General features: G+C 36.8%; 1 protein-coding gene across 1 annotated transcript in view; it reads left to right on the top strand.

The window, feature by feature from the left end:
- Positions 1 to 13,197, top strand: part of ALS2 (alsin Rho guanine nucleotide exchange factor ALS2) — a 55,190-nt gene that overhangs the window by 35,841 nt on the left and 6,152 nt on the right. The window contains exons 15-31 of the mRNA XM_063317985.1: positions 265 to 393; positions 1,772 to 1,842; positions 2,734 to 2,800; positions 3,769 to 3,971; positions 4,266 to 4,331; positions 4,728 to 4,826; positions 5,245 to 5,409; positions 5,810 to 5,921; positions 6,659 to 6,736; positions 6,828 to 6,961; positions 8,433 to 8,608; positions 9,339 to 9,451; positions 10,178 to 10,335; positions 10,489 to 10,611; positions 11,466 to 11,642; positions 11,927 to 11,972; positions 13,035 to 13,096. Of these exons, the coding sequence (XP_063174055.1) occupies positions 265 to 393; positions 1,772 to 1,842; positions 2,734 to 2,800; positions 3,769 to 3,971; positions 4,266 to 4,331; positions 4,728 to 4,826; positions 5,245 to 5,409; positions 5,810 to 5,921; positions 6,659 to 6,736; positions 6,828 to 6,961; positions 8,433 to 8,608; positions 9,339 to 9,451; positions 10,178 to 10,335; positions 10,489 to 10,611; positions 11,466 to 11,642; positions 11,927 to 11,972; positions 13,035 to 13,096 (1,979 nt within the window). The remainder of the gene's footprint in view (positions 1 to 264; positions 394 to 1,771; positions 1,843 to 2,733; positions 2,801 to 3,768; positions 3,972 to 4,265; positions 4,332 to 4,727; positions 4,827 to 5,244; positions 5,410 to 5,809; positions 5,922 to 6,658; positions 6,737 to 6,827; positions 6,962 to 8,432; positions 8,609 to 9,338; positions 9,452 to 10,177; positions 10,336 to 10,488; positions 10,612 to 11,465; positions 11,643 to 11,926; positions 11,973 to 13,034; positions 13,097 to 13,197) is intronic.

Here is a 13,197-nt window from a genome sequence, read left to right on the forward strand (position 1 = left end):
TGTTGTCATGGTTGTCATATTAGGAACTGACTGTATTATTTACTAGCGCAAGCAGCATGTAAAGTTTTAATACTTTCTGTTTCTACTTTCATGATGACAGTTCTTCCAGTTTTAGAAAATATCTCAAGTTAATTCTGATTTGTCCTTTTCAATATATATTGTTTAAATGCAAATAAATTCAGACTTCATCACAGTACATTGCAAATTCCTATCATGAATGACCTTAGCTGTTTTTAAATTGTACTGCATTTCTTTCGATTGTAGGACTCCTTAAGGAAACCTGAGCGGCGACTAATCTGTGAAAGCAGCAATCGAGGATTGTCCCTGCAACATGCTGGGAGATTTTCAGTGAATTGGTTTATCCTCTTCAATGATGCCTTGGTCCATGCTCAGGTCTGTTCTTGCTGGATGGGGCAATTACAGTCATCTCTTCATAGGACAAGGAAGCTTTCAAATTAAAAGCACGTTCATTTGTTTATTACATTTATACAGTATAGCCACCCATCTCGCATGTGACTCTGGGCATGCACACAATTAAAATAACAAAACCATTAAAATACAATAAAAACAGTTAAAACCAAAATAAAACAAAAACACAGGAAGAGTGCATTCCAAAGTTTACAAAGAGTATAACCACAGCAGAAAAGCTCTCCTCCTACCTGCTAGATGAAGCTCTTTAGCAGACGGGACCCGCAACATGCCCCTCCTGCCACACCTGATGGGACAGGCAGATGTATCCGTATCCCCAACAGGGCAGTATTCAGTATCTGTAGAAGAACATATAGGAAAGTAATTGAGGGTCCTCTGTGTGGTCACTAAGATTATTGTGCCTGGTATGTGGTTAGATTTTTCTATTGTCTGAGATAATAGAAAACTGAATATATGCTAGTTTATTAGTTTGGGGTTACCAAACACAGTTCAAAAATAGGTTTTTTTCCCTTCCTCCCCCTTTTCCCTCCAAATGCTTTTTATCATCCAGTCCAGTTATTCAGACTATCTAAATTGTAAGACAGTTACCACAAAAGAGAAGCCAAATGCTACTTCTGCTTCTTCCCATCTTTGTCACTTTCTATTAATCCAGCATGTTGAGAGTAGAGTACACCACTGAATTATGGATCATAGCACTCACCATTTCTCTTTGTACAGATATGGTTACAGGTTGCAATGCCACTTGAATAGAAGGATGTCACAGTCAGATCAGGGTTGGTTGGTTGGTTTAATATGGCTGAGTGATTCTGGGTGACACAAAATTTAAAATTGAAGCAATAATAAAACGTACTTCAGAAACAACATACAATCCCAAAAATAAACTTAAAAAAGCAAGTGGCAGCTGAGAATAAAGCCTCAAAACAATTACAAACACCCGGGCCTTAATAACTTTCTAACTCCCATGCCTGAGCAGCCAGCCAGGTCTGGGCTGCTTTCCGCAAGGAAGGCCAGTAGTGTGGGGACAGTCTAATCTCAGGTGGGAAGGTGTTCTGGAGGGCCAGTGCCGCAACTGAAAAGACATGCTTCTTGGGTCCCATAAGTTGGCATTCCTTAATCGAAGGAACCCAGAGCATGCTCTCCAACCAGATGTAAGCAGGCTGGTAGAGAGAAGCAGTCCTTCAGGTACCCTGGTCCCATACCATGAAGGGTTTTATAGATAACAGCCAGCACCTTGAATTGCACCCAGAAGCTTATTGGAAGCCAGTGCCCAAAGCAGAGGCCATGGACTGGACATAATCAGAATATGAAGACTGACCTTTTCCTTACTTCTTTTTGGTTGCAGTTCTCAACTCATCATATTTTTTCCTTGTCTACCCTGTGGGTAGAACCTGTTTCAGAAGAATCTGGTAATATGTAAGTGTTTGCAGCTGCCTCTCATATTAGCTGGACTGGGTAACAGATTATTGGTTCTTTTAAAACTTATTTCGCAGTCTATCCCTGTTTGCTCTTGAACCTGCTTTCAGGCTCATAATAGGATTTAAACTCTTACAGTTCTGGGTCTGGCCCTTTTTAGGCTTGTGAATTGACACAACAACTCTTAATATGAGCCTTTAAGTGTAAATGTGCTGAGTCTAATGTACACTTCTGGTGTAAAAGTAGTTTTATACAGTCTATTTGCAGAGTGCATACATTCCGCAATAACAATTGCTTAAGTAGAAAATTATTTATTTATTGCATCTTGCTTTTCAGGATGCAAGTCCTGTTAGTCAAAATAAATAATCACAAAGACAGAATCAATAATATATTTTTTTAAATGACAATAATAGAAATCTAAGATCCTTCACACAGAACGAGTAACGTTAGTAGCCCTGTGGAGCAGGTGTAGGGTGCAGAGGAAGGATTCCCGCTGCGGCAGCTTTGCCTGTCCTCCTCTAGGAATTCTGAAATGGGACGGAATCTGGCTGGCTGGGTGGTTCTTCTCTGTTGCAGAGTTATTCTCCATCTTATGTCTGTCTGGAATAAAAATACGGTAGTTAAACCAAGAAGTCTGAGTTGCTATATTTGATATTTGGTCAAAGGAGAACATTTTTACTTTAATTAGAAGCTTGAAGAAAGATGACAACATTTAACGTATGAGCCTAATGGTTTGTTCCTTGGCTAATTTGGTATGCATTAATTACAGTGAACAGAAGAACAAGAGGGAGAACAAACAAGTATTGGGTTTTTTGTGTGAAAACAATTTAGTGTAGCTTATTTCTCTGGATTAAAATTTACAAAACTCTTTGTTTATGTTCTCTGCACTAGGAATGGTTTGAGAATCACTACACCTGAAGAACAGTTTATTCTCATTTCATCAACTCCACAAGAAAAGGTAGGGCCTTTCTTGTCCCTTCCCTCCATTCTGTTCACCAGATGCATTAATGACTTTTCCATGGTCTAGCATGGCTTGCTTTCTACAGCCATCCTATATTTTTTCTGTTCCTTCCTTTGAAATTGGTATAAAGTATGTGCAGTATTTATGATCAGTGCTTATTTCATACCAACTTAATATAAATCATTGTATCACGTAGATTTCCTCTAGAATCCATGTACAATCTAAACATCCAGCATCCTGTCTTTGGAGGTTGGTTGATAACAGCAGGAGAGGCAACTGCTTAGCAAGTAGGGATCTCACCTTTTTCAACAATTATTTGAGGGCAGTCTCCCATAGCGTGGTAGTGATGAAATTATGTCTTGGAGGGGTCGTCATAACTTTTTTTTTCTAATCTTCTGATGGTTAAAGGCAAAATAAGTGTGTTGAACCTATTGAAGATTAAACATGTCTGTTTTATCTCTTAATTTTTAAAACATGGGGACAGAAAGTATTCTGTTGAGAATTGACAATTTCAGTGGTGTGATCCTTTGTATTTTCAGAACTGCTAACGTTAAGTTGGGTAGCCATATGTTGCCTATCCCTTAACGTTTATTTTAAAATGGTAACCTGCAACTCATACCTGGGCTGAGTTCATACCATATAGGCCAGGAGCTTCACAAATTACATTACAGTATGTTAATAGTTATACTTTAACTAATTTATTTAGGAAGAAATGTCTATGATATTGTTGAATGTTGGACCTGTGTAAAGGGTAGATGTTAAAATTCAATTCTGACTTTTAAAACGAATAAAAGTACTAGAATGATTATATTCTACAATCCACCATTGTTATGATGTATTAATTCCATGACATCAGTAGATCTGTCATTCCAGTTCCAAGGAATTCCTGTGACAGATGTAGAATGAGAGAAGGAAGAGGAAGATAGGGGTCAGAAAGCCTTTGACACCTTTTCACTGTGTTTCAGACTAAATGGTTGAGATCTATAAGCCAAGCTGTGGATCAGGCCTTAAAAGGAACATCTGACTTGCCTCCTTATGGAGGCAGTGGAAGCCTGCAGAGGCAAGAGCCCCCTATTTCAAGGAGTGCCAAATATACCTTCTACAAAGACCCTCGGCTTAAGGATGCTACTTACAACGGTCGATGGCTTTCTGGGAAGCCACATGGCAGGTGAAGCTGAAATTTTGTTATTGTTAGATCCCGACAGTGAGAAGACATTCTGTTTATCTAAATGTTTATAGTAGATCACAAGAAAAGGGGTTAATGTGAAAAACAATATTTAAGTTGAATAGACACCATAATATGTATTGAAAGCCCCTTAGCCTACATTGTCATAACCCTGAGTTCTAAAAGTTAGTCGGGAACAGTCCAGTTGCTTTTGGAAGTTGTAAAAATCCTGCATAAACTGTACTATGATAATGCAAATATAGAAGTGGTCTAATTAGAGTGTTGCATATATTTCAGAGGAGTCTTGAAGTGGGCAGATGGAAAGATGTATTCTGGCATGTTCAGAAATGGCATGGAAGACGGGTAGGTACAACAGGCTGAGCTGGGGAAGAGAAATGTGCTGTTCACTAATGATCTTTTAAAAAATTTATAATCATATTAGGGTTAATAGGGCTGGGCAGGGTTAAAAATTATTTGGAAGCAGGGAGTTGGACCCTGTGTAAGCATTGGTACCTATTCTCTATTTGGTGGAGAAGCTCAACTTTTCAGACTTTTACAAAAACAGAAAGGCTTTATAACACCTTAGAACAGTGGAATCTTGTTTTAAGCTCATGAGAAAGCTTGATTGCTTAATGAATAGCAGACAATGCTGTGCGTACATGAAATCCGACGTCTGTCTTCTAAATCATTTTTTAAGCATTGTGCAAATTAGTATTTAGATGTATTGTAAAATGCTGTGATTTTTTTTTATATTGGCAGATATGGTGAATATAGAGTACCAAACAAAACATTGAACAAGAGTGACCACTATATTGGATTTTGGAAGGAAGGCAAAATGTGTGGCCATGGTATCTACAGGTAAGAGAGAGAGAGAGAGAGAGACCGAGTGCATGGGTGGTGTAGTGGTTACATTTTTGGACTAAGAGTAGAAAGATCCAGGTTCTAATCCGCCACCTAACAATCTACATGCCAGTTCCACATTGTTTTAGATAGGGGAGCAGGGAGTGGACAGACTTTCACACCGTTTTGATACAGAATTGCCACTCATAACAAAACAGACCAGATTTCTGGTAAGTGCCATAATAGTGGGAACACCCACTATTTTCCTTAATCTCGTAATCTAAGTTTCTACATTCCTGTCAAAATGGTACTGCCCTCCTAATAGCCATTCATCTCTCTTTGTTAGTGAGAAAGAGAAAAACATTAAGATGGTGAAATACCCTTGAGCAAAATCCTCAGCTTCTTTGTAGCAAGGCAGACTTGTTCTTCCTTCCAGGTATGCAGCTGGGGAGGTTTATGAAGGAGGCTTCCAGGATAACGTGCGTCATGGCCATGGCCTTCTGCGCAGTGGGAAGCTGACTTCCTCCTCACCAAGTATGTTCATTGGCCAGTGGGTGATGGATAAGAAGGTCGGGTATGGAGTGTTTGATGACATTACAAGGTAAATAGATTCTGAACGTTTGGACTCCTGTATTAGTAATACAGTATCAGGAAAAAGAATTGCTAAGAAATGTTTATTCTTACGCAGAGAAGCTTGATAGGATATAATGCTTGCACTTCTAGTTCATTTAAATAAAATATCAGTGACATGATGACATTTACTGTACACGAGACAACTAATCCCCAGTCTTGTGTTTAAGAGTGAGAAATCTTAGTTCACAGCATGCCTAACTTGCATGAACCAAAATCTTCAGTATTTCCATTTTTTTCAGATTTTGTAATATGATTCAAAACTATAGAAAAATATGCATTAATTAATCTGTTAATTATCAACCATCACTACAATTTCTCGAATACATTTCTCAGATTTTAGAGACAGTAATGCCTTTCTGTATCTTCAGGGGAGAAAAATACATGGGGATGTGGCAAGATGATCTTTGCCAAGGCAATGGTGTTGTGGTCACGCAGTTTGGATTGTATTATGAGGGGTCCTTTAACAACAATAAAATGATGGTGAGTTTCGTATAAATAAGTGTTGTATAATGGGGAAACATTCTTACCTATGCCCTATTTTGCTTTGCACTTTAAAGGCAAATATGTGTATATATGTCAATATGACTGCACTTATTTTTTTAAAGGTAGTATTTTATGTTAGATTGGAGTCATACTTGCAATCAGCAGAGTTCTGCTTCTAAATAGTTCTACTTTAGACTAAGAGATTATTTCCATATGCTGCAGTGAAACATTTGTCTTTTAAACAACCCAGAACGTTTACAGGTTGAAGATTTTATTTATGTATTTATTTGAATTTATAAGATCTAGCAAGTAAGTTGGGAGCTGCAGGTGGAAGGAAAAATTGACGAAAATGTATTCTTTCCCCACCCCGCCTGCTGGAATTTTCAGTACTGTAAAGAGGCTCTTTTGTCTGCAGAAAGTTGATTGAATACATTGATTTGTTTCTGGAACTTTATGAAATGCAATCTGTAAAAATTAGAATAATTGATAGCCATTTTTTCATTCAGAGAATTTTAAGTGGAGTGTGTTAAAGTGTGAAGAAAGCTGTTCACACTAACTTACAAATGGAATATAAACAATTAGCATAGTAAAGTACCATTTAACAATTAAGATTTTTTACAAATGATTTTATCTAAAATGTCTGGAAAAATAAGCAAGACTTAAGTTCCACAATGATAATATGACAATTATTCCAAACATGTCTTGCATTGATTGTAGTACTGTCTTCTCTGCAGGGGACTGGTGTGTTGCTTTCTGAAGATGACACTGTGTACGAAGGAGAATTTTCAGATAATTGGACCCTTAATGGAAAGGTAATGTGAAACACCTGCTTTCCTTAAGCAGAACAGTTTATTACAAGTAAGCTCATTATTATTTTTTTCTCTTCCCCTTTTTTCTTCTAAGGGAACACTGACTTTGCCAAATGGAGACACTATTGAAGGCACTTTCAATGGTGAATGGGGATCTGGAATAAAGATTACAGGAACCTACTTCAAACCCACTTTATATGATCATGAGAAGGACCGATCAAAAACACTGTGAGTAGATGGGAGCCAGCTTCTCATCAGACTGTTCTATCACTGTATGTAACTAGCTGTTGTAATTGAACACTGGCATTGACTTGAATGCCAAATGCATTTCCAATCATGCACTGCATTGCTCTATTTGCTCAAACTAGTTTACTTAACTAAGACGATTGGACCAGAGAATGGGAGCTTACGCTGATTAATCCGTTGACGATTTAGGGCAAGTTCTAGATCTAATGTGGCTTTTGGAACAACAGGTCATGAATAGGACTGAGAGAGACTTTTAGCAGCTCTGTATGATCTGTTGCTTGAATTTCCTGTGTGCTTGAAACTTCCAAGATTGTTTCCTGCAAGGCTGAAATGGCTCTTTAAAGATATTTGAAAGCTTTAGTGAGTACATATTACAAGAGCAAACCTCCGGTAACTGTACCCTGGTAATATCGTGTAGGGCCTAATGCTGGAGAAACTGCACTGATCAGCTTCAGATACAGAGCTTGGTGGTTATTGTAATTTAGCAGTGACTTAAAGCCATAAGCAGTCCAGGATCTGTATGTATTTAGAGAACCCCTTTGTGTATATAAGGCTGCCTGCCTACCTATTCGATGATTCTGAGGAAGCTTCTACACCTACAGCATCAGCTTGGTTGCAGCACCAGCAGAATCAAGACCGCTGTCTCAATTCTGTGTGGGTTTTCAGAAAAAAAATTATGAATTTGTGGGAATGTTGTTATTTCAGGTAAATAAAAAATATGCAGCTGTCTGTAATACTCTTGAAATCAGATGACTATTTGAAATATTTCATTTAGGAAGACTATTTGATATTTATGGCATGACATTTTAATTCTTGGCAATCAAGCATGCAAAATTAGTTGTTATGGCATAACCCCCAGTTATGTGATGGTTGGCAGGTTTTCTGTAATAATAAAAACCGCTGAAATAAATCCATGAAAACTTACATAACAAAAATTTGTTTGTATTGCAATATGACTATTCTTCTTGAAATGGTGAATTGAATTGTTACGGTTCTTCATACAAGCTGCATATAGAGAGAGCTTAAACATTTTCATTAGTACCCTACCACTAGTCAAGCCTGAAAAGCTGGGATTGAGGAAGAAGGGGTTAGAGTGAGCAAGACTGCCTGGTGCAGAATTTCAGCACAAACACAAAATAAGTTATGCCATTTCATTCTATTTGTGCAAAGGTATTTAAAGGGCTTTGGTGCAGATCAGTGTTTCCCAATCGCAGCAACTTAAGGCTATGTGGATGGCTGGGGAATTCTGGTAGTTGAAGTCCACAATCTTAAAGTTGCTGAGATTGAGAATACATTGAGAAACATGGTGTATATTGAGGGTTGCTTTTGTTCATGATATCCAGAAGTCTGCTTTAGGGAAGTCTCTTCTGGTTTGCAGGATGTGAACCCATCCCTCAAACATCTGCTCATTTTGTTTAGTTAAACTGCAGTTACTGTTGTTAACTGTTCCCAGGCGGAAGCTAGGAATCCTTGCTGTCCCAGCAGACGAAAAGTGGAAGGCCGTATTTGAGGACTGCTGGCACCAGCTCGGCTGTGAACAGCCGGGCCAAGGCGATAGGTGGAAAGCTTGGGATAACATTGCTGTTGCCCTGACAACCAATCGGCGGCAACACAAAGACAGGTTAGTAGGTGGGGCAGATGTCTTTTGTTCAACACATCAACAAATCTAATGCAAAGCTCAGTTGCCATTTAATTTCTTGTCAAGATGAAAATATTCTGGGCTCTTGGGAAGTTGATCTGTATATACATTGGAATATGGGGGATTTGTATTTACGGATAGGTAACACGATTTTTTTTAAAAAATCTTTTTTATACTTCTAGAAAGTTCTGCAGTCTATCATGTTCTAAATTCATTTGGTATTGATAGAGTAAATACATTGGTGAGAGACTCTGTAGTGGAGTTATTTGTCATATATCTGTTTTTCCCTATTCGTAATTATTTGTCTATTAAAGAAAACAAAACAATCTTACCAATGATACAGGAAAGAGAAATGTAACTTGTGCACTTAAAATCGGTAGTTTTGGAATTTAGAAAATAGTGATCAGTTTGGGGATGTGAAAGTGGGTTGAATGTGATGAGCCTAATGCATGCTGTGAAATTGCAAGATGATGGCAAAATGTTTAACCATAATAGTTGATTATGCTGATATGTTTTTTGTGTTTTTTCACATTCTTTAGCTTTAAAGGTACATAGTTAATTTGTAAAAAGACATCTTTTGTTGTGAAAGAATAACAGTTTTTACCAGCTACCAGTTGTTACCAGTTGCAAAATTGTTGTGTTTATTTTTGGCCTAAATAATTGGCTCCCAAATCTTTTCTGTATAGGTTCTAACCATAGCCATCTATTCTTGCAGTCCAGAACTCTTGAGCAGGTCACACGCACAAACCCTGGAAAGCCTGGAGTTCATTCCACAACATGTTGGTGCCTTCTCACTGGAAAAATATGAAAACATTAAGAAATACCTCATAAAGGTACATGCAAGCCAATATCTATGCAGTATACATTTACAGCTTGCTGATGTTCACTGATCTCTTAAACAGTATCAGAGTAAAATAATGGCTGCTCTCTGTAGATCCTTCGATTGATAGATATTCTCCTTTTCTGATTAACAAGTCTGTAGAAAAAGACAGTTCCCATGATTATTTAGGCTTCCTTGGAAGAAAAGCTTGATTCTGTTTTGTAGACATAGCACAGGGATGGACAACATGTAGCTGGGGCCAGATGAGTAGATGACAATATAAAGTGGATGGGATTAGGATTTTTTTGGGATTGTAGACTTTGGGTTTTACACCATCAGTCAATTTAAGCCCACCATTTATCAGCAATTCTGGTCAGAAGAATTCTAGTGGCTAAAGAAAAAGGTATTAAGGACCCATCCTTAACACAGGATACATACAAAATTGCAAGTTGAGAACTTACTTACTAAAAATGTGGAATTTTTGATAAATAATTTTCTAAGAAAACTGTTCCTATTCTTCCCTAACTCTGCTTTGCAAGTATTTCATATAAATTTCAGATAATACTGCGCAAACATTAATCTTGAACTTAGGATTTCTTTGTGTGAGATACACAGGTCATACATGTTAGTTTTTAATTTATTTATAGTTACATTGTTTTAAATAAAGTACCTTACCTTTGAGCCCTTTCGTTCAGCTGTTTTACATAGCTTTCTGTTCTTTCATCTCCATCCTTTTTAGGCATGTGATACTCCTCTGCACCCCTTGGGAAAACTTGTTGAAACCCTGGTAGCTGTATACCGCATGACCTATGTGGGAGTGGGAGCCAATCGACGACTATTGAAGGAGGCAGTGAGGGAGATTAAATCCTATTTGAAACGCATCTTCCAGTTGGTCAGGTAAGAAAGTTGCTATCAGGCAACATTGGAATTATTGAGTTATTTTGCAGAAAGAGTAGTCGAAGAAAATTTTGTTTCAACAATTATGGGTATTTTTCATTTAGACCTCACATTTTTGGTAAATTGATGGTAATGTTAGATATTGCTTTTAAGATTCCTGTTCCCTGATCTTCCTGAAGAGGGCAGTGTAATTCCCTTGCTGATGACTGAGATGAAAGGAACACGATCTTTCTGTACTGGAAAAAAGGACTCAAGACCTGAATCTCCAGAACCAGGGTAATTTCATTACAAGAAAGCACTAAGCTTTTTCAGGAAATAAATCTAGGAAGCATCAAGAACTAGCATTAAATCTGATCACAAGAGGCTTCATTTTTTTTCTTTTTGATTGGAAAATAGGTGGATTTTCAGTATACTGTACATTTTTTTAATCCTTGAATCTGATCCAACAAAAAGGCTAAATACAAATACGTAACGTTAAAACATTGTTATGGATTTAATCCTGTGAATTTCAGCTATTTAATGTTTGTGTTTGAGTGGGTTCTATTTCAAAAGGAGAAATTCTGATGCAGTAGATTATCCAATGTTTTTACCCCTTGGGACCACATGCCAGTTTGCCTAACTAAGTGAACAGACTGAGATTTATTTGCCTTTATTACTCTTTCTTAGACTGCTTTAAGACAGGAGTACTAACCACCCATTCCACAGGGGTGTAGTCTCCTTCATTTCTGTCAGAGGAGCACTTTTGCTGTGCCACCGATAAATAACACGGAGCATGCCTTCCGTGGATAGAAAGCTTTGTCCTTTATACTTCTGGCTCATTCTGTATAGCGTTAATGCCAAAGAACATCAGTGCTGTGATGTCTTGCAGTGTGTACAAATATTCAAACTTCTCAGGAAAAACTGAGAAAAAGGACTGAAGGAGTACTTGTTCTTGGTGGAAAGAGAGATGAAGTAGGTAGGGGAAAGCGAATTTCAGATCTTCCATTCTCTTTTGCCTCTTCAAGATGTTTCCTTGGTAAGAAAGATGAATTGGTCTGAATCAAATCAATTCTGCTGATGTTCATAGACGCCCAGTTCCTCAGAATAATGCCCAAAATGGTTTTTCTTTTCCTGTTCTTTATATTTTTAAGCTATGTGGTTACCAGCTCTGGCTTGTCACTTCCTGTGCTGCTCCCACGTCTCTACCCTCCACTATTTATGCTGTATGCCTTAGACAATGAACGAGAGGAAGATGTTTACTGGGAATGTGTTCTGCGTTTGAACAAACAACCAGACAAAGCACTGTTGAACTTTTTGGGAGTGCAGACGTAAGCATGCTTCCAGATGTTGAAAAAATGTTGAAAGTTAGTTTTTCTTGTGAAATACGCATTCTTAACTTCATTTATTTTTGCTTTAAGCAGGGGGGAAAAAGATTTAATCCCCTTTTTGTCTCTTCCAAATAGATGAGGAAGTTTTACTTGATTAAGCGCATCTTTCCACAACGTATCTTTTTATAAATGAAAATAAATATAGAAAATAAATATAGAATGAGTCATTCTATATTTAAGAACCTTTTTTCTGTGACCTATTTATTTTATGGTGCTTCTTATAGGAAATTTTGGCCAACAACAATATCTGTCCTTGGTGAAAATAAAAAGGTATGTTTTATTTACATGATTTTTACTTGTGAAATGCATGTTCTTCTGAGTTTTTGTCCTGGATGAAAGAGAACTGAAGAACATATGTCAGTTTTAATGTATTAATTTTTTAGTTAATATTTAAAATAACAAATCATATATCAATCATTTTTATACTATATGGTTCTTCTATAACATTTAATTCTTCCAGGGACAATTCATGGTTCGTGCTGCAACAACTTTGTAATATTTACAGGAAACTTTTCTCACTTTATGTAATTTCTATCGTTATTAAATAATTTCTAGATTTTTGATTTCTTAGAACATATTTAATCACTTGGGCAGAGATGTTACTCTTTTATATGTTCAGATTGTGTGTTGGTTGAAGGGTGCTTTCCGTCAGAAACTGTAATTTGTGATTTTTATAAAGTGCAAGTATCCAATGAATACCAGTATTCTTTGTGCAATGATGTGTTGTCACTTTGGCATCATTATGCCTTGTAACAGTTACCTGTACTAGCAGCTAAATAATATTTAATTCAGTCATATGCTTTTTATTTATGAAAGGTACATGTTAAAAATGTAGGTGCCTTTTTAATATTTTGAAAGTAATTTTGCATTTAATAATAAAGGCTTGTTACTCGTTGTTAAGAAAAAACATTAGGAAAAATAATTGCTTCCCTATTACATTAATAATTTATAACCAAAATAGCTCTGAAAGAGATAGTACCCCAAAAGTTCTGACATTTATCTTTCTTTCAAAGCTGTTTTGGTTCTGAATTAATCAGCAAAGTTAGATTAATTGCTGATTAATTAATTGATTTAGTTAATCAACATATTTATTTCAAGTTTGAAATCCTGATCACAGCATATTGAAAATCTCACTTTCCCTCTTTGAAATGAGCTTTCTAAATCAAAAAGATTGGAAACACTGAACAATTATGCTGGTCCAGAAGACAAAAGAATCAGAATTCTTAATGCAGCACCTCTGTTATAAAAATCAGTGTGCTAAATTATTTATTCCAATCCAGTTTAATTCTTAACGATAAAGCTAGCCATAATAATTTTTATTCTTATGCCTAGGTATTACCAAATACAAAAGATGCCTGTTTTGCTTCAGCAGTAGAATGCCTACAACAGATCAGGTAATTTCAAAATTAGCATACTTACCTTCCCACTTTTCAGTGGGAAATAGGACTACTTGTCTTAGTGATTTAAAGTTTATGCTGTTATATACTCAAGCTGT

This window comes from Candoia aspera, chromosome 1, assembly GCF_035149785.1.
Source record: "Candoia aspera isolate rCanAsp1 chromosome 1, rCanAsp1.hap2, whole genome shotgun sequence".
Taxonomy (NCBI): domain Eukaryota; kingdom Metazoa; phylum Chordata; class Lepidosauria; order Squamata; family Boidae; genus Candoia; species Candoia aspera.